This window comes from Prionailurus bengalensis, chromosome D3, assembly GCF_016509475.1.
Source record: "Prionailurus bengalensis isolate Pbe53 chromosome D3, Fcat_Pben_1.1_paternal_pri, whole genome shotgun sequence".
Lineage (NCBI taxonomy): Eukaryota > Metazoa > Chordata > Mammalia > Carnivora > Felidae > Prionailurus > Prionailurus bengalensis.
Window position 1 is genome coordinate 66,181,421 of NC_057356.1, and position 23,550 is coordinate 66,204,970.

General features: G+C 40.4%; 1 protein-coding gene across 1 annotated transcript in view; it reads right to left on the reverse strand.

Annotated features, from left to right (window-relative positions):
• The window catches only part of EPG5 (ectopic P-granules autophagy protein 5 homolog), a 108,576-nt gene extending 92,102 nt beyond the window's left edge, over positions 1-16,474 (reverse strand). Inside the window, exons 1-5 of the mRNA XM_043558716.1 lie at positions 16,348-16,474; positions 5,027-5,971; positions 3,536-3,773; positions 1,251-1,387; positions 253-360 (exon numbers count right to left, since the gene is read on the reverse strand). Of these exons, the coding sequence (XP_043414651.1) occupies positions 253-360; positions 1,251-1,387; positions 3,536-3,773; positions 5,027-5,971; positions 16,348-16,410 (1,491 nt within the window). The 5' untranslated portion in view covers positions 16,411-16,474. The remainder of the gene's footprint in view (positions 1-252; positions 361-1,250; positions 1,388-3,535; positions 3,774-5,026; positions 5,972-16,347) is intronic.
• Between the last annotated feature and the right edge of the window lie 7,076 nt (positions 16,475-23,550).

The window sequence follows — 23,550 nt, forward strand, 5'->3', positions numbered from 1 at the left end:
CTACCAAGCCAGACTACAAGGGAACTCTTATAATTCTATCTTAATTTCATCAATTAGGGTGGCTCAAGAAGTTTCAGCATAAAAACTCCTATGACTATACGAATATATATATAGATGTATTTTAAAATTTTTATTTTAAATATTAATATTTTTAAATAGCTTTTTTAAGGGAAAAAAAGCAATTTCTTCAGGAAAAAATGTTTAACAAAATCTCTCTCATCCCACTCAAAATTAGACAACCATTCATCATACCTGGATGAAAGGAACAGCCCATTTACTAACACCTGCCGGGCATCGAAGAATATGGTTTAAAAGGAAAAAGTGATCTCCAGGACAGCCAACTCTTTGTAACACTGATACCTGAACAGGAGAGAACATAGAGTTTCACTATTTAAGAAGAAAAACGCACCTAAGGGTCTAGTAAGTCACTTAGCCAATGTTGAAATACGTGAATCTTTCAGAAGAATAACCAGAGAGATCTACTACACGCATATATACCCATATAGCATACATGTAGTACACACCCAAAGATACACTATGAACGGTGACTTTCTACCACAGAGACACACAGAGGCCTATGAACCCATGAGTACTACGATCAAAATATCGTAAGTATTTTCCTGCAACCCAATTTTTATTACCTGGCAAAAGACAAATTCCCAATGTTCCTGGCCACATGTGAATAGATACAAGCCAAGTAGTTTAATGTAGTCTCAGTTTGTAACAGATTCTCAAATCCAAGTAAGTATGCTTGGGATCTTACCACATATGTAAGAACTCTAGCATGAAAATTAAAAAAACACCCAAGGCGGCCCCACTGAAAACCACTAAACAAAGAAGCTTCCTTCGCTACTACACTTAACATCTTTCTTAAGTTTCCCAAATCCTGACACCTGTCTTTTTTCTCTTAATCTTTTAACGAAACATCAAACATAAGATGATAAAACTAAATGACATGGAAGTTTTCAGAGCGGCGGCCTATATTAACTACGTATCTAATCTTTGCTTTACCATGCTTCCCACATTTCCATTTCTTCCCAAGGATGAAGCCCCAAGATTATTTAGCTTAAACTTTATTAGAAAGAAAAAACACTTTGTGCTTAATAACACACTAGGTAAGTATAACTTATTTCCATGTGTCATGAACAAAGAAAATGTCACTAATTAACATATTAAATGAATTAGCTGAAGAAGCTGTTGAGAAAAAGAACTATAATAAGAGATAATTCTTCAATTATCTGTTTCCTTACCAGTCTCTGCAGCCAGAGAAGAATATCGTCATGGAACTGAGTATCTTCATTAACCCTCCTGGTGAACATGAATAAGACACTAATGCACTCCTTTAGTTGACACAGATCAGAGGGAAAGCTTTCAGTCTGTTTACCAGCTATAAATTAAAAAGAGGATTAAATGAGCCCCATATAAGTGGTGTTTTGGGGAGAATTTTTAGTGTCTCAATAAATAAATAAATAAATAAATAAATAAATAAATAAATAAATAACTTCTCAAAATATTTAGTTCAGATAAAAATCCAAAGGAGAAAAAACTGCATCAGAAATATCTCAATTTGGGGCACGTGGGTGGCTCAGGTGGTTAAGTGTCTGACTTCGGCTCAGGTCACGATTTCACATTTGTGACTTCAAGCCCCACATCGGGCCCTGCTGTCAGCACAGAACCCGTTTCAGATGTCTGTCCCCTCTTTCTCTGCCCCTCCCCTGCCTGTGCTCTGTCTCTTTCAAAATAAATAATAAATAAACTTTAAAAAAATTAGAATATATATATATACATACATATATCTGAATTTTGGGGCACTTGGCTGGCTCAGTCAGAAGAATATGCGACTCATGATTTTGGGTTTGTGAGTTTGAGCCCCACGCTAGGTGCAAAGATCACTTAAATAAATGAAACTTCTTTAAAAATCTGAATTTCGGGGTGCCTGTGTGGCTCAGTTGGTTGAGTATCTAACTTCAGCTCAGGTCATAATCTCACGGTTCATGGGTTCGAGCCCCGCATCAGGCTCTGTGCTGACAGCTTGCTCAGAGCCTGGAGACTGCTTCGGATTCTGCGTCTCCTTTTCTCTCTGCCCCTCCCCTGCTCATGCTCTGTCTCTCTCTCTCTCAAAAATAAATAAATGTTAAAAAAAATTTTTTTAACTCTCTCTACTAAATATGTAATCCAAAACTGTATTTAATGTTGTGAAGTATTACAAAGGGAAAACCAACTTCATCAAAATCTATTTTTTATTTAAAAAGCAGCAGACCTCTGGTCTAATCCCAGCTCTTAGATTAGTTATGAAATCAATGAGGGGGAAGGATTTTTTTTACTTTAAATATTCCTTGTGTGGAGGTTCCTCAGAAAATTAAAAATAGACCTACCCTATGACCCAGCAATAGCACTGCTAGGAATTTATCCAAGGGATACAGGAGCACTGATGCATAGGGCCACTTGTACCCCAATGTTCATAGCAGCACTCTCAACAATAGCCAAATTATGGAAAGAGCCTAAATGTCCATCAACTGATGAATGGATAAAGAAATTGTGGTTTATATACACAATGGAATATTACATGGCAATGAGAAAAAATGAAATATGGCCTTTTGTAGCAACGTGGATGGAACTGGAGAGTGTGATGCTAAGTGAAATAAGCCATACAGAGAAAGACAGATACCATATGGTCTCACTCTTATGTGGATCCTGAGAAACTTAACAGGAACCCATGGGGGAGGGGAAGGAAAAAAAAAAAAAAAAAGAGGTTAGAGTGGGAGAGAGCCAAAGCATAAGAGACTGTTAAAAACTGAGAACAAACTGAGGGTTGATGGGGGGTGGGAGGGAGGAGAGGGTGGGTGATGGGTATTGAGGAGGGCACCTTTTGGGATGAGCACTGGGTGTTGTATGGAAACCAATTTGTCAATAAATTTCAGAAAAAAAAAAAATGAAATAACTAAATATGGAAAAAAATAATAATAAAAATAAAAAATAAAGAAGTTGGAAAAAAAAAATATTCCTAATATCTCCCCTAGAAATAAAAATTGCATAATTCAATTAGCTAATTCATACTTAATACATGACACAATCAAAGCTAGTCTTGTAAAACCCAAATATGATAAAAAATGCAGAACATTATAGATCCTCCGAAGAAAGTTGTATAAAACAGCCCAACAAACCAGACAAGCAAAAATAAAGTACAACAGAGGATGAAAAAGTATGCTGAGTATCAGTTTTACAATCAAAAACTGCATTTGAATTTGACTTGGTTAAGAAGCACATAAATAGGACAGTAAGGGGCATTAATGATAAAAAGCAAGCTCTCTGGCTTCCCAGAGAAGCACAGACTGACAGCCCCAGGGAAGGGAGACCTGGCATAGCTCCCAAGAAATGTTACTAAGGCAGATCTCCATCCTGCTTTGGGAAAGACAAGGTAAAACAGCACAAATGTTCCCTTCTAATACCAATTAGGGCACAATTCAACCAACCCCTCAATTCTTTTTTTCCTTGCAGATCACAAGAAAGAGTGAGACTTTGATTATTCACCTACCTTGGCCTTGAACTGCTAAAGATCTCAGAACAGCTGAACTATTGAGTAAGGCATAAATGTAAGACTCCACTTGCAACTTTGAGAGCACAGAGGTATACGAATGCAGAGCGAGGGTCTGGTGGAGGTGCTCAGATTTGGCATCAAATAGCTTCTTTAGCTCCCCCAGTGCATTTTCATTCATCTCTACTCTTTGGTAGCGATGATAGCCAGAAACTTTCACTTGATCTGCACAGATACCCTAGCGGTGGACAAAAGGGGAAAATAGGAAACCAGTTAACTCTTTGCACTTGAAAGAATCAGGCTGCAGGCATATGATGCATTGGCTCAGTACCACCTTCAAAGAGCTTATAAATCATGGTGAGGGGACAGTACCGCCACATAGAGAAGAATAAATCAAATATATAATCAGGTGCCGAGAAGTATAATGCCAATTGTAAAGCATCACAAGGTCAAAGAAGGAAAAACAAACCCTCAGAAAAAAATAATAAAACTTGCTCCTAAGACTCTCATGATTGATAATCTTACCTTCTACTTTGCAAACACTGAAGATAATGTGAGATCTCCACAACTTTAAGGGACTTCAAAATATCTCTGTATCTACCCTCTGCTCAAAAGAAATTCCTCTCCTTTCCAATACTAACACCCCAATACTAACACCTTCAGCTGTGTTCTTGATTCTATCCTCCTTTTTAGTATTTTCAAATGTTCCCCTCTCCACAGACTCCTTTCTATCTACAAAGAGAGATACACGAGTCTCCCAATAAATAAGGATTAAGGACGGGGGAAAAGCACATATTTCTCCTTGGTATCTCCAGCTTCCCTTCACTGCCAAACTTGCCAAGAGCGGCTTTCTCTTCCTTGCCATCCTTCCCAGGCCACTATGGAATGGCTTTCCTAATGGCCACCTTGGCCTCCATACAGCCACATCTGATTGCCTTCCCTGTTTCCTCATCACATCTCAAGCTTACTCCATGGATCATGCTCTCCTTGACACTCTCCACCTATTGGATGTTCCTGGCATTATGCCCAAGGTTACAAAGTAAATGGTCCACAGGCTGGATCTGACCTGGAGACATGACTTGCTTGTCCTCTACTCTGTATTTTGTTGCCCACATTTACATTTCAGGATCCCGCCCATAAAAATCTGGATTTCCAGCTCTTCTTAGGAATTGAAAAGACGTGGCAATGCGGGACCACACAGCCTCAAAGCAACAATCAGCGAGGAATTAAGAGCAGCTGCCCCTGCTGGGCCAGGCATGAGCCCAGACCACTGGGCAGGAGCCCAGTGACCACCATCCCGCTCAGCCCACTTCACTTCTCTAGGTCACCTGCGTGGCCCCTGCAGGCATCTGATTTTGTGACTCCTCCACTGTACTACTCTGGGCTAGGTCAGGGTCAAGCGTTAGTATAAGCATACTCCAGACCTGGATGGCCTCACGAGAAGAGCACCTCCACCGCAAATCCCCCAGGCTCCTGAAATAGTCAAAATACCTGCACAGACAACTGTTCCTCCTTAAAGTGCCATAGTCGACTTTTCGCATTTTGGCAATCAGACGTCAGAGCAAGGAGCTCAGCTTCAGCCAGCAGCAGCTGCTTCCTACATCGGGAATAGTTCAATAGCAACTCATAAAATTCGTGCCTGTCCTGATGAGCCATGCTGTCAAACTCTTCTAAATACGACTCAACATTTTCCAGCCACGAACCAGGCTCAAAGATTTTTAGCTGTTCTTTAGTAAATGGTACCAGTTCTGGTTGAGATGGGAGCTCGGGGTACAGTCGCTCGCTGCGGAACAAGGGTTTCACTGCCACCAAAGCTGGTACTTCTCCAGCAATTTCAGCTGGCAGCTGGGGATACAGTCTTTTCACTCTAGGTGGCTGAAAAATGTCTTTGGCTTCACAAGAACTCTGCAGGCCAACATTTTGTAGCACCTCTGGAGAAAGACCCAAGGCTTGTTTGTCTTCTTTCTTTTTCGGAGTTTCTCTGACCTGTAAATTTTCCATTTCTTGCTGAGTATGAAAAAAATCAGGTTGCAAGGGGCTTTCAGAAGGTCCACATTGTATCAATTTATTTCCCTCTGCTTCTGTAAAGTTCTTGGGGGTTTCTACTTTGATTCCGGCACTGTCTCCAGGGTCGACCTTCGGCTTCATGGCATCGTCCCCAGCACAGGCTCTGACCTCCTCCCCTTCCTTTGAGGTCTGTGTGTTCCATGTCAGGGACCCTTCGTTGCTTATAGTTAAGGAGGTGAGTGGTACATCAAACATTTCACTCCCGTTGTGTCCACTGGCAGCATTCTGGAGCTGAGAATCAGTTAATACCTTCAGACAGTCTCCTTTGAATTCACAAGCTGGAGCAGAAATTTCCAGCTCTCTGGAGGTTTTCGGAAGGGAGACTTCATCAGATTCTTCCCTCTGAAGGGGTTCAGATTTTTTCTTTTCCTAAAAACAAGATTTATAATGTGAATTAATTTGTAATATAGCAATAATTGATGATTTAAACATAAGAAATTCTTAAACTGTATATAAAATCTAAATTTTATAATTTAGAAAATGGAACCTAAATAAACTTCATGAGCGATGTGTTTCATGTTTCCTATTAATCAATTTTGACTACAGTAAACTTGGGAGACTCACTAGTATAATCCCAAAAGAGAAAGACATCAAAATAAGCAGTAAATCATGATTCGAGGACAGAGGAGGAAAGTTTTAATTAGGTTGTTCTCCATTCTGCTAGAGGTCAAGTGAAACAGAACAGTTTCCAAGTAGCTGAGGCCTCAATAGATTTACCTTCATCTTCACATAGTCACAGAAAACCCATACCTTGAGCACGGAAAAAGTCAAATACCTTGAGCAATAAAATAAGTAACTACAGGATTAGATTATGACCCACGGGATAAAATAAACGTAAATGGACAAAAAATGTCTTCCTTCTTAAAGAATTTCAATCAATAAATGTAGGTGAAATGAGAAAAACAGAAAATTCACATTACAACACTATGGTAATAACTGTCACAGGCAAGATCTACTAATGGATGCTAAAGTGAGTGAGTGAAAATGTAAGCAGAAACAAGACAGCTGCAGAGCATCACAGTATGTCCTAAATATTTAGTAATTACATAGGGGGAAATAGTAAGGTTCAGCGGAGAATTCTGGCAGGTTAATACCTTAACCCGTGATCAAGGATAACATCACCAGTAGCACATCCCCATGTGATGTTCTGAGAAGGCCTATCACTTCTTCAGTAGCCTTTCCAATAACGTGTAACCTCAATATGATCATAAAAAACACCAGATAAAAACTCAAATTAAGGAACAGTCTACAAAACAACAGAATTGTTACGGTCATCAAAGAAAAGACTGAGGAACTATCAAGAGATGGGAGCAAACAACAGAGACAGGACAACTAAATGCCATGTAGGATCCTGGATTGGACCCTGGAACAGAAAAAGAACATCAGTAGGAAAACTGCTGAAATCCAAGTAAATTCTATATTTTAGTTAATAGTATTGTACCAAAATTAATTCCTTGGCTGTGATAAACATTCTGGACCATAGAATTTATGATTATGTGAGATGATAACATAAAGCTGCATGAAGGGTATATGGAACTCTCTGTATTATATTTACAACTTTTTGTGAAGTCCAAAATTAACTCCAAAAAACAAAACAAAACAAACAACAACCAAAAAAAACAGAAAATTAACCATTAAAAAATGCAATAAAATGAATTATGGTTTTAAAAAATTTTCAGGCACTAACAAACTAGACACATTGGAAAACACAATGATAGAGAAGAAAAAATTACAGGAAAATTACTTAAATAAAATTGTTACACCAAACAAACTGGAAAAATGACTGAATCAAATACTCCCTTTCACCGTGAAACTGTAAGGAAGACAAACCTGACAGTTACACAAGTTATCAGTGATTCTGGATTGTGCCGTCCAGCAAATGTTCAGGAAAAAAAAAAAAAAAAAAAGTTGGTGAGTAAATAACCAAAAATGTAAGATGTTTATTTGTACCTAATATTAGGAAGAAAAGATAAATGTTTTTGAAATGGAATTTGAGGTCATCTTGCTGGTAATGAATATGGCTACCAAACATTTACAAGTGGTGAGTAAAGAAGCAATGTGCCCCCTCCAAAACTACATTCACCTATACTATGAACCGTGGATATCAGATTCAGATATGAGCCACACAATGCATACAAACCAGTCTGTCCAACTGCCTAAAATCACGAATAACAAGCAAGCGCTGCACGAGTATTTATAAGAAAATGAAAAAGTGGCTCCAATTACATTGCAGTGATGTTCAGCATGCTTCTATAATAAATAGGTTTGTCAGACTGGGAGATCAGAAAGAGAAAATCAAGAGAGGGAGGCCTTTGGTTACTACAGTGAGTGAAACGCTGGTATACTGGTCAGGGGAAAGGTCAAATTTTTGTGAGCTGAACAATCAAAACGTAAAATTAAGAAAATAATTTCATTTATAATGAACAAAGAATAAAATACAGGGAGATAAATTTAACCAAAGAATTGTAAAAGTTGTACTCTGAAAATTGCAAAACATTACTGAAAGAAATTAAAGACTTAATATGTGAAAATACATTCCATGTTCATGGAGGACAGCAATACTCCTCAAATTGATACACAAATTCAACATAATCTCGATAAAAATTTCAGCTGCCTTTTTTGCATAAAATGACCAACTGGATCTTAAGCTCATAAGGAAATGCAAGAGACCCAGAATAGACAAAACAATTCTGAAAAAGAAGAACAAAGGAGATCTCACAGTTTGCCACTTCAACACCTACTACAAAGCTAGAGTAATAAAGACAGTGTGGTTCTAGCATAGATCAATGGAAGAGAACTGAGAATCCAGAAATAAAGCCTTATATTTACGCTCAAATGATTTTCAACAAGGGTGCCAAGACAATATAACAGGGAATGAGTAGTCTTCAATGAATGGTGCTTAACAACAAGATATCCAAAGACTGAAATTGGGCCCTTAACTTCCATCATATACAAAAATTAATTCAAAAACTATCATAGACCTAATGTAAGAGCTAAAACTTTAAAACCCTTAAAAGAAAACACAGGAGTAAATCTCAATAACCTTGGGGTACACATGACACCAAAAGTACAAATAACAGAAAAATAGATAAATTGGACTTCATAAAAATCAAAACTATTTGTGCTGAAAATGACACTGTGAAGAAAGTGAAAATATAACCCAAACAATGGGAGATAATAGTTGCAAATCAATTATCTTATAAGGGACTTATATCCAGAATTAAAAAAAAAAAAAACCCTTGTAACTTAATAGTAAGATGAATAATCCAATTTAAAAATGGGCAAAGGATGTGAACAGACACCTCTCCAAAGAAGATATACAAATGGCACACAGAAAGATGCTAACATCATGATCCATTAGAGAAAAGCAAATCAAAATCCCTCGACACCACGTCACATCCCCTGGGATAACTATTTAAAGTAAGATAATAAGTGACAGCAAGGATGTAGAGAAATTAGAACCCTCATACACTGCTGGCGGGACTGTACCGTGATGCAGCCACTATGGAGAACAATTCCCAACAGTGGTGATGGCTGCACAACCTTATAATCATACTGAAAACCACTGACGTACATTATAAATAGATGAACTGTATAGTATGTGAATTACATCTCAATAAAGCTATTAAAAACAAAGATGAGCGATTTTTAAAATTTAGTGAGCCGACAAATGAATGAGAAGTAAGGAAGTAGAGACTGGAATGTAAAACACAGAAGATTTTTATTTCTCTTTCCTTAAGCCAGAAGAGACCTCGAGGGGTGTTAAATGCCAGCTGGAAGACAGGGAGTTGGAAGCAGCCACAAGATGAGCCATATGATCAAGGGCAAGGCAAGCAACGACACCTCCTCCAACACACAGGCATCCAGAGGCTTCCTCCCCAGCCTGTCCCTCAGGCAATTTTGAACCTCCCCATGTCCCATCTCACTCCACTCCAACCTCACCTCACTGCTCTCTCTCCTCACTCCAGAATTGCCCTTGTAATTTCAAATTCTTCCCCTTCACTAACAAAATGAAGTCTCCAACTGCTACTCCCAAATTCGCCTGCCCACTCCCAGCAGCTCTAGCAACAGATAATATGGCTAGAGAATCAACTGAATTTTTTAAAAACTTCCTAGCCTCTCTGGGAAGAACACCTAAGACTTTGTTTAGGCTTTTATTTCCCCTGGGGTGGAAGTCAGTGCTTCTCTGGCGTTCAAAAGTGGAATCAAAAAATTCCACCTGTACAGGTTAGGGAAGTTAGGTCCAAAGAGGAATTAGCCTGGAGTTGGCCTAAGGAGGGAGCGGAGGCAGGACAGAGAAGCTGGTGCTTTGATTCAAATGGACCATCCAGACCAAGGAAGCTACCTGGAGGGAAGGACGGACAACTGTTTGGGCTGATGGCAAAGGCCTGATACCGTTCCCTCACAAATCCCAAGACCGGGGCAGGACCTCTAGGGTGTGAATGTGGAGGGAGAGGGAATTTGTTGAGATCATCACCAAAGCCAAGGCCTCAGGAGCAGTGGTGGCTCCCTGTGGCTTATGTCACTTTTCCAAAGCACGGAAAAGGGGAACAGGCCCTGAATGGTCTCCAAGCCTCCAGCCTTTGCCCCACCACCAATTCATCCCAGATGCCATTACCACTGGCCTTCCTGAGACACCACTCTAAACACCACAGACACAGCCACAGCTCTCCACTTAATGTAAGACTGACTCTTAACTCTGGCACTCAGCGCTTTTGATGACTCAGTTATGATCATGCCTCGAGACAAAATCTTCTTACAATGACCCTTCCGCACGTGCTTTACTCTGAACTCCTGCTATATATATACTTGTCATCCGGCCCTCGTTACAGGTTTAGACATACGGTTACTTATCTTTATTTATCTTTATGTTCTGTCTCCCTCCACATAAACCACAAGTATCTCAAGGCCAGGGACTATATCTTATGTTTTTGGATCTGATCTGCCCCTGATTTTCAGCAGTGTTCAATAAATGTTTCTTGAGACACTAGTGATGGATTGGAGGACTGTAAGGGTTTACTGAGTACCAACTGTGCGGTGAGCTCTGTCTTAGGTACTAGAATAAAGAACTTTAGATAAAGACATTATTCAATTATCTAGAAAATATTTACCATGTATTCTGGCACACTCAGTTTATTTTTATATGCCTCTCAGAAAGCAGAGGGATTATCCAATGAATTCAGAGGAAACGCAACTTTTAGACCAGAATATGAATCTATTCTTACGCTAAAAATACAAAATCTCACTTTAAAAAGGCAGCTTCCAATTACTTTGCCTACTTGAGTTAACTAGAGATAAAGGAGAACATACTGTACATATAATAATCATTACAGATCACAAAATAAAATCTAAGTAGGGCTCCATGTGTATCAAGTTATGTGTGCAAAAATTCATACCATTTTATTTTAAACAAAAGACAAGTTTCTTACAACTAAAATTGGCCGGGAGATTAGGAATCTGTATTTCCTTATTTTTGATCTCCACATAAATTACATATGGATAGAGAACAAATTTTAAAATAATTCCACAGAAGGAAACATAATCAAGCCCTTATACAGAAATGGAAGAGTCGTTAATATGGAAAACCACACTTAACCATACATCACAGTAAATAAAATATGCTCTGGAATGTTGTGTACATGTGGGAAAAAACTGAAGAATGCACACAAACTGCCACTACCAGTTATCTCCAGGAGATGGAATTCAGGGTATTTCATTTCTGTTGCACATTTCTGTGTGTGTGTGCGTGTGTGTGTGTGTATGTGTGTACTCTCAGGCACACATACTTCTTTAAGCAATGAGCACTTTTGTAAAATCAGAAGAAAAATGAGAGTTCAAGTTCTGGGAAACAAATGGAAGTTTCCTCATTTGCAATTCTTTCTCTCTGAACTGGAGTAAGTGAAAATAATTACGACTCCTTTCCTTCCATAAAAATAACAACGAGCTGCTTCTTCATGAATAATGAAGGTTCAGTTTTACACATTTCACAGAATATTTCCATGAGATTATTCTAAAGGCAGGGTCTGTTTATCAATAATGTCTGTATCCACAGCACTTAGCACAATGTCTGGCACAGAACAGATAAAAAGGGCTTGGACACGTGGGTTTGTATCAGATCAAGAGCTCTTGGGGCAATTTTACCAGCTCTCCTTGGGCGGGGGGGGGGGGGGGGGGGGTGGCGCGTAGACAGGGATGCTGCACAAGTACAAAGACTTGGGGGGAGTGATGGGGTCTCTCTATATTTTGCTTTGAGTACATCTCCTCTTGGCTGCCACCTCTTTCCTGTTGCTCTTAACAATCTTACTTCACGTGTCAGAATTTTGTAGGCTTGACCTCTTCCTCCTCCTTTATACACTTCCTTCACCCAGCTTCTGGGCCCTACATTCTCAGTTAAGAGCACTGGGGACACATAATACCTCACTGGTAGCTTCCCACACTCCTTTGTGGGTCCTCCTCTTCTCCCCAAACTCTTAAAGTTGGGGTGCCCTGGGTTCTTTTCTTATCACCTTTTCACACTACACTCATTCCCAAAGTGACCTAATTCAGTTTCCGGCTTTAAATATCTCTAGACTAAAGACTCCCAGATCTTAATCTTGAGCCTGGAGCTCTTTCCCAAGCTCTAGATTCCCATACCCAACCCTACTCTCCATCTCCATTTGGATGTCTAGCAGACACTCGCTTCTAAATTAGCATATTCAAAACTGAACCCTTGATCAGCCCCCAAACCTATTCCATCCACCTCCTCCATCTCAGAGTCATCCTTGACTGTTTTCTCCCACATACCACATCTAAACCATCACCAAATCCTCTTGGCTCTATTTGCAGAAGCTCCCAGACTTCAAACACTCCTTACCACCTTTGCTATACAAGTCTGGTCCAAGCCACTGTCACCTGTCGCCTAGATTACTGCAACAGTCGCTTAGAGGGTCTCTCTGCTTCTACTGTTGCTCCTTTACAATCCATTATCAACACTGCAAGCACAGTGCTCCTTTAAAGCATAACTCAGATGGTATCACTCCTCTGTTCAAAACCCTCTGGCGCTTACATATTTCCCTGGGAGTAGAAGTTGCTACAATGGCTGACACAGCCCTGCATGACCTGGCCCTGTGTTACCTTTCTGACTTCATTCCACTACCCTCCCCTCCCTCACTCTATCCTATCCAGACTGCCTCCCTGCAGTTCTTGGGGCAAACCAGACAGGTCTCCTTTAGGGCATTAGCCTGGAAGACTTCTCCCCCAAAATCCATGTGGCTAACTCCCTCGTCTCTTTCTGTATTTACTTAAATGTCACCTTGGAAAATTGCAACCCATCTTTATCTCTCACCAGTACTCCTCAACTCTGTACCCTGTTCTTTTTCTGTTTTCCTAACACTTATCACCTCCTAACATATCACATATTTTAATTATTTTTTAGGGGGATTATTGGTTTGTTTGTCTTCTCCCTTGAGAATGTAAACTGCCTTAAGGCCAGGTTCTTTGATTTTCCTGTTATTTCCCAAGTACCCTGAACAGTTTCTAGGTGACCAGTGAGTGTTTGCTCAACAAATGAATAGATCTTAGGAGGCACAAAAGGAACTAAATAATATATAGTGCATCCCCTACCTTCACTCCTGTAACTACTCATGGGAAGGAGGGACTAAGAGGTAGAAATCATCCAGGCAAGAGCAATAGGGGATGGCAGTTTAAAGGTCTTTCTGTTTCTGTGATCAGCTTTCTGGCCACATCTCAGTCTATCTTTAGCAATCACCATACATTGTTACTGTTAATGAGTTGTTGGCATTCAGAATTTAACTAATGTTCATATACATTCCAGGACTATAATACACTGCATCTGTAGAATAAGTCCAAATCTAAAAACCTGCTGTACTTAACCTCTAATCTACCAAGATCACCAAAGTCAGGGTCCTCTGAGGTGGGGATATTCTAGTAGAAAATGGTACTAAAAGATGAAAAAGTTATAAAGATGCTCTCTTGGGAATGAGGTGATAACCACAACCTAACAACATGAGGTCATCTACCAGATGATTAACATTGAGGAATGCAGGTCAGCTGCCGAGTAAAAAATCCACAAGCCACCCAAACTGTCTAAAGGCAACAACACATGACACTACTCACTTCCTGAACTGAGCCTTGGAACTGCTTTATGGCTCTGTAAATAGTTATATTTACAAATTATATTACAGATAATAAAGATTTCATTAATGTAGAACTTTATAATTATGGCCCAAGTACAGCCGGCACTAAAAATGAATCTATTTACTCTAAGAGAATAATTTTTTTCAATGACAAATATGAGGGCCTTACTGGTGTTATGGACTTTTTCCATTTGTTTTTTCACGCTACTCAGAGGAAATTTACTAAATTCTTCTAAGTGACAAAGCTTGGAAATATTCTTCAATACCAGCATCTATTCCTTTATTTAACAAACATGACCAAGTGCACAGAGAGCTGTGAAGGATACTAGGAACAAGACAAGGCCTTCCCTCATTGAGAAGGGAGAAGAGTTGTTGGCAAAATAACTACGAGTGAGGCGAGTGACAAAAGGGATGCAGTGTGCCACTGCAGGAGGGAGTAATGTGAGGGTGATGAGAGAAAGCTCTAAGGAAGCACTGTTTCACTAGAGATCTCATGACTGAGCAGTAGCTAGCTAGGGTAAGGGGGGCAGGAAGAGGTGTCAGGGCAGAGGAAACAGCATGTGCAAAGGTCCTGAAGCAGAAGATAGACAGATAGATAGAGTTGAGAACCAAAAGAGATAACAGTGGTAAACCTGAGGCTGCAGAGAAAGATAGAAGCCAGATCATTTAGGGCCCTGAGACCATGGAAGGACTCCAGACTCTAGCCTCTGGGCAATGGGGAACATTTGAAAGGTTTTAAGGAGGAGAGGTATCAGTTTTGGTTTTGTTTTTAAAACTATCAATTGGCTTTAGTTTAGAGAATGGGCAGCAAGAATGAACTTGGAAAGGCCCCTTTAGCAGAAATCCAAGAATTCTTCCTTGGAGGATAGTAGTGGTGGGATGGAGAGAAATAAGCAGAATTAAGAGAATATTTAGGAACAACAACTGGCAAGACTTAGTGACTGATGAGACTTGGAGAGTGAGAAAAGGTATGTGGCCCAGATTTCTGGTTTGACCAAATACCTCTAGAATGAAGGTCTCTTCAAATAAATTAACATGGGTTTGTATAGGAAAACTGCCTAATATATGTCAATAAAATAAGCAATTGGTTTTTCAGGATGGATTAAAAGCTTAAGGTTTTTAGTTTATTTTAGAAACTCTCTTGCAAACAAAATAACTTCACAGAGCATCCTCTTAAGTTTTTAAGTACTTATAACATTCTATCTATAGACAGAGACATATAGATATATGACTTTATTAAGCTACTGGATTGCGATATTTGGCTTTAACTTGAGTTGTCAAACTGCATGACTTTGAACTTATCACTTGTCACTTCATCATTCATTTGAAGAAAAAAAAAACCCTACAGATTAAGATTTAAGATTCTGTTCTCTACCTGACTGATGTTTACATGTTATGCACAACCACATTCTAGGTTCAGGGACCTTATGCATGGTTGACCAAGGGCTTTTTTCTTCCTCCTCTGTCTAGCTAGTTCTTTACCAGCCCAATACAATGCAAAATTATTTCTCTTAAATATGCTTCTTAAATTAGATAGCAAGATGGCTTTCGCCCCAAAGAGTAACTCCTCACAGGTCTGGGTATACTGATGCGCACAACTCCATTACAGCCTTTTTTTAATGTATCATAATGAAAGACAATCACATAAAGCATTTATGGATTATTAGATACCGTACCGGTGAACACCTGTCTCTTGTCAAAATTTTGTTCCCATGAGAAAATCAGATTTTGATACCTTTTTTAAGTTATGCCTGCTCTGCACATCACCCCCTTGTAGAAAAGGAAATTCCCAGTAATTGTAATACCATCATCATTATTTCCTTAATGTAAATTCAGTTCTAGGTAAGCCAGAATAATCTAGGTCCAGCCATCCAGGGCCAGCATTTAATCTGTTCACTGTAAAATAAATGTCATTTCAGAAAATATACAGGAGTAAAATTAAAACCCAAGCTGCATCGAATACAAAACACACCAACAGAAGAAGCCCAGAAAATTCAAATCTATCTCTACTGTGTGAGCCCTGCCCTGGTTTCATTTCTGGACATTCATTCCCCATCATAAATGACTAGGATAATGAGAATAAACAGCAGCAGCAGCACCATCACCTTGAATTCAAAAGTGAAGAGGTCCATCACTATAATCTACTTTCTATCTGTCGCTATCCATAAAGTTCTACCAGAGAGTACATGCTACGCGTGGAGGAGCAGTCCCTTCCCTCTTTGTGCATGAGAGGATTGAAAATGTTCCTAGGTTTAAAGGAGAAAAGAGACAGAGTCAAAAGATGAGGCTGGAAACTGAAAAGCTACTACATGGCAGGAATCCAGACCTAGGTGAGAAAAAGTCAAGGAAGCAGAAAAGAGCCCACAGAGGTCAGAGGAGGAAAAGGAAAATACGGGCTCCTGACAAAACCCGGCAGGGGAACGTGGAAATGGAATAACTGAACAGGGCCAGTGTCAGTGGGTAAGGGATCAAATACTGGGAGGTGCGGGCAGCGACTGCGGAGGGCTCAGGGGATGGGTAGCCCTGGCTAGAGAGGCCCAAGAGAGGAAAAAGGAGACAGGCAGGGAGCATCCGCCAGGGTGTTGGAAGGCTAGCGGGGGCGATCCTCACCTTGATTTTTGTCCGGCTGGCCTTGGCCTTGGCCCGGCGCTGGGGCCTCACCGCCTCGGCCATAGACCCTGCGGCGGCGCCGTCGCCGTTTGTTTTTATCAAAACCCTGCGCGTCCCACAACCTGCCCAGTTCCGGCCTCTAGACTTATCACGTGATCAGACATCCACCACTCCCGGAGAAGGGGCGGCACCTCAGGGACGCTACGGGCCACAACGTAGGACAAACCACTCCAGGAGGCATTTTCACTGAAAGATGATAGATCCGCCCCCTTCCGTCCAGGCTCCACCCCTGGCCCGGCGTGCGGGGCCTCCAGGTCCAACCCGCCCGCGGCTTCCAGAGGGTTGTGTAGCTCCCGGGCCCTGGCCGGTTGACAAGTCGCGTCTGTCTCCCTGGCCCACACTCATTTTGGCCGCGCACACCTCAGGCACAATGGCTTTAAGGAGTCCGGGGAGGGATGTTTGTCAATCTTGTTTTGACCTGTATTTAAGTCAGTTAGCCTCTGTCTTTGCTTGGCGCTCTTGATGGTCCTTAAATGCACCTGAGTTTCCTCTTTTGTAAAGGAGAATGATGATGTTAAATGGGCTAATCGTGAAAGGTACCTGGTAGAGCGACAGACATGTTAGTAAATGGTATTACTAAACAAATTGCCAGGCAGGAAATGGACACCTGATCCAAAAAGGGCAAAGAAGAAATAAGACCCATAAAAGTATTCTTAGTATAGAATGTATGTACCTTGTGTGTACCTTGCTTCAATTTTAAATTCCAGATGTTAAAAGCTTGGCCCCATCTCCCTTCCCCAGCTGTTCTATTTCTTTTTTCCAAAGCATTTAGTGCCTCTTAAACTACTATAAAATTTGCTTTCATGTTTATGCCTGTCAGCTCCTCTAGAATGTAAGATCCTAAAGGGCAGAGTTCTTTGTTTTGTTCCCTGTTGTATCCCAAGGGCCTCTACCACACTGGTCAGCATATAGTAGACGCTCAATAAATATCTGATGAATGGAACAAATGAATGTGAGTTGTTTTGTCTGGTGGTGGGGTAAGACAGTTGAGATGGCTTGTACGGGAGGAAAATAAGTCTATTCACCCACTGGTAGCATATCCTAGAATGAAAAATCCTGAAATATGATGTGAGAAATGAAAAGCACTCCAAAGATGGCCACTGCACAGTGACTTGTGAGCTATTTGATCATATAAAGTTCAGTTTGATATCTTTTGATCTCAAATCCTCAACAATAACAAAAAAAGTTATCAAGCTACTCGGAATGCCCCTGCACTTTGTATACCCTGGTGTGTGTGTGTGTGTGTGTGTGTGTGTGTGTGTGTGTGTATTTAACTTGGAAAATATGAGCAAAATCTTTATGCCACCATTACTACCAATTACTTTTGCTGGTATTTCTCCAGGTCTGGAATACCCTTTCTGGTTTCCACCAATTCAAATCCTTTTTGGACTTCAAAGTTCTCTGTTAGTCACTACTTAGAAAAATGGAACTGACCCTACCTTCACTTCCAGTGATTTACAACTTAATGGAACTGACCCTACCTTCACTTCCAGTGATTTACAACTTATTTGGGAAGCACACATGATGTATAGATAAACTGCAATAAATGTATCACAGCCTATGGGGAAAAGGGGGCATATGTTACATTTATAAACTGAATTTGTTATACCTTACTACCATAAGTAGTTGGTTTTGTTGGTCAGTTCAGGCAATAGAAGAAATTAATCTATATTAAATTTAATACTGTAGTTTACAATGTCTGAAGGAATTTAAATCACAAATGAGACTGATTCTTTGACAAAATTTGGTCTATTGAATTTGAGTTGACCAAATGGTAAAGTTCCCCCTTGAAAGTGATTATTAAAATTTATTAGATTTATAAATAGAATGTTGAGATTCATAAAGGCTTAAGAAAACTAAATTTAAAAAAAGAGAGAGAGAAAGAGAGGCGACTGGGTGGATCAGGTAAGTGTCCAACTTCGGCTTAGGTCACGATCTCCAAGTCTGTGAGTTGGAGCCCTGCATCGGGCTCTGTGCAGACAGCTCAGAGCCTGGAGTCTGCTTCGGATTCTGTGTCTCCCTCTCTCTCTGCCCTCCCCCCCACTCATGCTCTGTCACTCTCTCTCTCTCTCAAAAATAAATAAAAAAACTTTTAAAAAAATTAAATTTTAAAATGTATATGACAAATAAATTGAACATTAATTTTAAAATAATTAGTTTAAAAGATTCATTTCAAACAAGAAAATGATGGGGGCACCTGGGTGGCTCAATAGGTTAAGTGTCAACTCTTGATTTGGGCTCAGGTCATGATCTCTGGTTCATGAGATGGAACCTGGCGTCAGGCTCACACAGAGCCTACCTGGGATTCTCTCTCTCTCCCTCTCTACTGTGCACCCATGTGCGCTCTCTCTCTCTCTCTCTCTCTCTCTCTCAAAAACAAACTTTAAAAACAAAAACAAAAAAACCTACAAAACAATGACAAACGTATTTTCTATATATAAATTCTATCTGCAGAAACTCTAAAATATTTACAGCAAGCACAATCACTGGCCTAACTGAGCACGAAGGGTTTGCTATTACCGATCCTTCAGCAGTAATAATCTCCATTTCCTGAGCACTTACTATAAGCCAGGAACTGTTCTGAGGACTCTTCATGTAACCCATTTGATTCTCGTGCAACCCTACAAAATTTTATTGTTCTCATTTTATAGACAGAGACTAAGGCCCAGAGAAGTTAAATGATTTGTCTAGAGTCACACAGCTAGGATACGGGAGAGCTGGGATTTGAACCCATGCAATTGTGCGGCATAAACAGACTTTTAAGATAGGCAGCCAGGTTTACTCTCTCTGTATTTGCAATACTCTATACTTATACACTGGGGCCAAGATGAATATCAGAAATATTTTATTTAAAGATACTGAGTTATTCAGAATAGTCACAGCATTGACATGGGCATTGATTTTATATTTTTTTCTTCCTTCAAAGTTTCTATATAATAGCTTTAAATTATACTATTCTTAAAATTTTTCACAAACATAGAAGTACAACATAGAAGAACCTGTAATAGAAAGTTAACCTGTCTCCCTAGAGTCAATAATTACTAACAGTTCACTATGCATTCTTTCAGACTTTCTACCTATGCACAAATACCCCATTCTTAAATACTCAGTGTCTATGTGTATATTGCCTGTGACCTTTTAATTCATAAATCTTGGAGATACGTGTTTATAAAGAAGATAGCTCTATTTCTCTTTTTTATTTTTTCGAGTGAGAGAGAGCACACGAGTGGGGGAGAGGGGCAGAGGGAGAGAGAGAAAGAGAGAGAGAGAGAGAGAGAGAGAGAGAGAGAGAGAGTATCTTAAGCAGGCTCCACGCTCAGCATGGAACCCAACATGGGGCTTGATCCCACAACCCTGGGATCATGACCTGAGCTGAAATCAAGAGTTAGACGCTCAACTGACTGAGCCACCTAGACACCCCAATAGCTCTATTTCATTTTCTCTTAATTAATTTAACATTCCCTTTATATTAAATAAATAACTTTATTTAAACAAACTTCTGGGAGCCATGTAATTGTTTCCAATTTTTCACTATTAAAAACAATGCTTAGGGGTGCCCATCTGGCTCAGTTGGACTCTTGATCCTGGGGGTTGTAAGTTCAAGTTCCCTACTGAGTGTAGCAATTACTTAAAAAGAAATAAAATCTTTAAAAAATAATTACAAATGACCATACTTGTATATTTTTGTGCATGAATACTTCTATAAGATAGATGCCTAGCTGCAAAATTGCTGATGAAAAACACATTCTCATTTTTTTTAATTTTTTAAGTTTTATTTATTTTGAGAGAGAGAAAGAACACATGACTAGGGAAGGGGCAGATCAAGAGGGAGAGAGAGAGAGAGAGAAAGAGAGAGAGAATCCCAAGCAGGCTCCACACTGATAGCATAGAGCCTGATGTGGGGCTTGAACTCACAAACCGTGAGATCATGAGCTGAGCTGAAACCAAGAGTCAGATGCTTAACTGACTGAGCCACCCAGGTGCCCTGAGACATTCTCATTTTTAATTTTAATAAGTATTTACCAAATTTCCTTCCAATGGGTTATATTAATTTTCATTGCAGCTTTAAGAATTTAAAATAGTCTTCTATCTCGTGAGAAAAATCCCAATTTGAAACAGTTACCAGGCATTCATAAAAGGAGTATAACTCACATAGTATTCCAAAACTTAATAGGAGCATGATTCCTAATTCAGCCAGCATCTGGAACAGAACAGGGATTCGATGAATGCTGCTGAACTCAGGCATGAGCCCTGGGTAAGCCTTTCTTAAACTCCCCTACAAAATTAGATTCCAGAGTCTCTGTTGCCATCTGCCGGCAATACCCCACTGACAAAACCTCCCGTGACATGATTTCCGAGAAGGCCGTCTTCTACAGTTAATTACTTCCTCACTCTGTAGGAAGCATTAATGATTTCATCATTCGTGATTACTAAACATATTTTTTAAAAATCACACAGAACTCATGTTACTTCTAAATTTTTTCAGCTTCTTGAGACAATTAGCTGGCAGTGCGAGTACCAAAAATAGCCAGCCTACATTTTTTTTTTTTTGAAGACTTATATAGGTGGAGTCTCCTCTACTGACAGACTTTTTCTCCCACAGGAAGCAAAACATATAAAACTTGTCTTTTTTCTACTATTTCCCCTCTCATAATCTTCCCCACTTAAAAAAATGTTAAATGAATCATGGAAATGATTAGTTATTTGCACCCACAAAGTACCGGATATTGCTGGTGTCCCCCTCGTATCTCCCTGGCATTTCTCATTTCTGAGTACACAAAAACCCAAGCTCTAATTATCACATCTTTGTCTCAGAGCTCCCTTTGGCCACATGTATGACAGGCTGAAGGTGCCATGGAAATACTGCATCCCCCTAAACTGAAAGCAGCCCTCCACCAGTGACAGGTGGGAGTTGGCATATAAATACAATTATGGGGTGAATTTTATCCCTCAAAATTTATATTTTGGAGGCTTAAGCCCCCCTCCCCTCCACCCCCCCTCCACCCCGTACGTGAATGTGACCTTATTTGGAACGTGCCCTTATTTGGAGATAGGATCTTTCAGTAATCAAGTTAAAATGAGGTCATGAGGGTGGGCCCTAATCCAATAAGACAAGTGTCCTTATACAAAGGTGGAAAATGGACACACAAACATGCATGGAGGTAAGACGACCATCTACTGGGCAAGGAGAGGGGCTAGAATAGCTCCTTCCTACACAGCCTTTAGAAGGAGTCAACTCTGCCAACACTTTGATTTTGGACTTCTCACCTCCGCAACTGTGAGACAACACAGTTCTGTTGTTTAAGCCAGCCAGTGTGCGGTGCCCTATTACAGCAGCTTTAGCAAATACGAATGCTCAGCTCCCTCACATCCAGGGTGGATTAATACTGCGATCTGATCTGTGTTCTGTGCCTCTGCCCAGAGTTCCCCATAAGATTCAGCTCCAGTTGCCCACAGTGATAAGTAACTTTCTTATCAACTTCCTTGATAACCTTGTATTTATTCACTTCTTTCTCTTCCCTTCTTTAGTTCCCATTTCACTACTAGTGTTCTCTGGAAACACCTCTTAAATGAACTGCTTGATCTCAAGTCCTGGTCTCCAAGCCCCCTTGAGGAACCTAGACTAAGACAGTATCAGAAATGGTACTCAGATGTCAGGATGGGACTCAGGAATTAGACTGCTTCCCAGCCATATGGTAACAAGGATCTCACTGCTTACAGAAATAGAACAATCAGTAACCTCCAAGCTGAAGCATCACAAATGATTGGAGGCCTCATCTGTGGTGACTTAGGGCAGGATTCAGTAGGACAGTCTTATAGAACATTCCTGACATTTGAGAGATATGGGCCAAATTTAGTTATAAGGACCATAGAGTGGGTTGGTCGTCAACTGCTGTTGGTGTACCAAAGAAGATTACAAGGTCAGATCACTAGGGGCTAAGAAAGCCAGAAAGCCTCCATGGTAACATTGACAGAGATGCATTTTGTCAAAGTTATAAAGGAAACATAAACATTAACTAATGTTATTACCATTTTATCCTGAGTTAGACCCCCTGAGTCAGGTACAGAGGGCATTCTGGAACATGTGGGGTACATTGTGGAACATGTGGTACATTCTGGAATAGGTGGGGGCAAATCCAGAAGGCCACTACTCAAACAGGCAATGCAGACACCTCCCCCAACTTCCTCTGCTTCACCTATGCCTCTCCTTGCAGCTTATACCTGTGGCCTCAGAGGAGGCTTCCTTCAACCCAGTGGGTGAAGAAGAGCAAAAAAACTCATGCCTGGTTCAAGAATAAATCATCTCTCTATGTTAATTGTTGTTCATCTGTATGTGGGCTGCTATGCTACAGCCCCACCTAGGATGAAGAGAAGTGCTCCCAGTGGGCAGTGCATCAAGTAACACAGCTGGTCATCAGCCTGATGTGAAGAAGAGAAGGCCAAGGTGACGGCTGGGCAATGGCACATGACTTGACCGATTGACCAAGGAATAGGATCAGAAGACCGAAAACAAAAGAATGGGCAACGAAGTGTGAAATCTTTGTGTCTTACACCAGTGCCCACAAGAAACAACTCATCAAAGGAGGTACAGAGCAACCAAGTGGCAAGGATGACTCATCCAGTGGCATCCAGCGGTCTCTGTCCTTGACCACCCCAGTGCTTCCTCGGTGGACTCCTCAACAGAGTAGCCATGGTAGCAGGAATGAAGACTCTACAGGCCCCCCCCCCCACTCACCAGGCCTGCCCTAGTGGCTATTGCTAAATGTCTGATCAATTAGCCCCTGAAGCTGAAGGTGAGCCCTTAATATGTTATCATCCCCCAAGGAGACCAACCAGCCACTTGGCGAGAAGTGATTCATTAAGCTTCTTCTACTATAGAAGAAGCAGAGATTCACCTCTACTGGGATTGATTCCAAGAATACATTATTCTTTCCTACTGGGAGTGCCTTGGCCAACACCACTATCCAAAGGCTGAAAGAGTGTCTCATGTATCATTATGAAATTCCACGTAACATTACCTTAGACTGGTGCTTTTCATTACCCTATGGACACTTTTTCCTTAATTGCCATGCTCATGAAATTCTAATACCATAGATATACTGCATCTCTGTATATGTGCCATATGTGTGTCTGTGCTTTAAA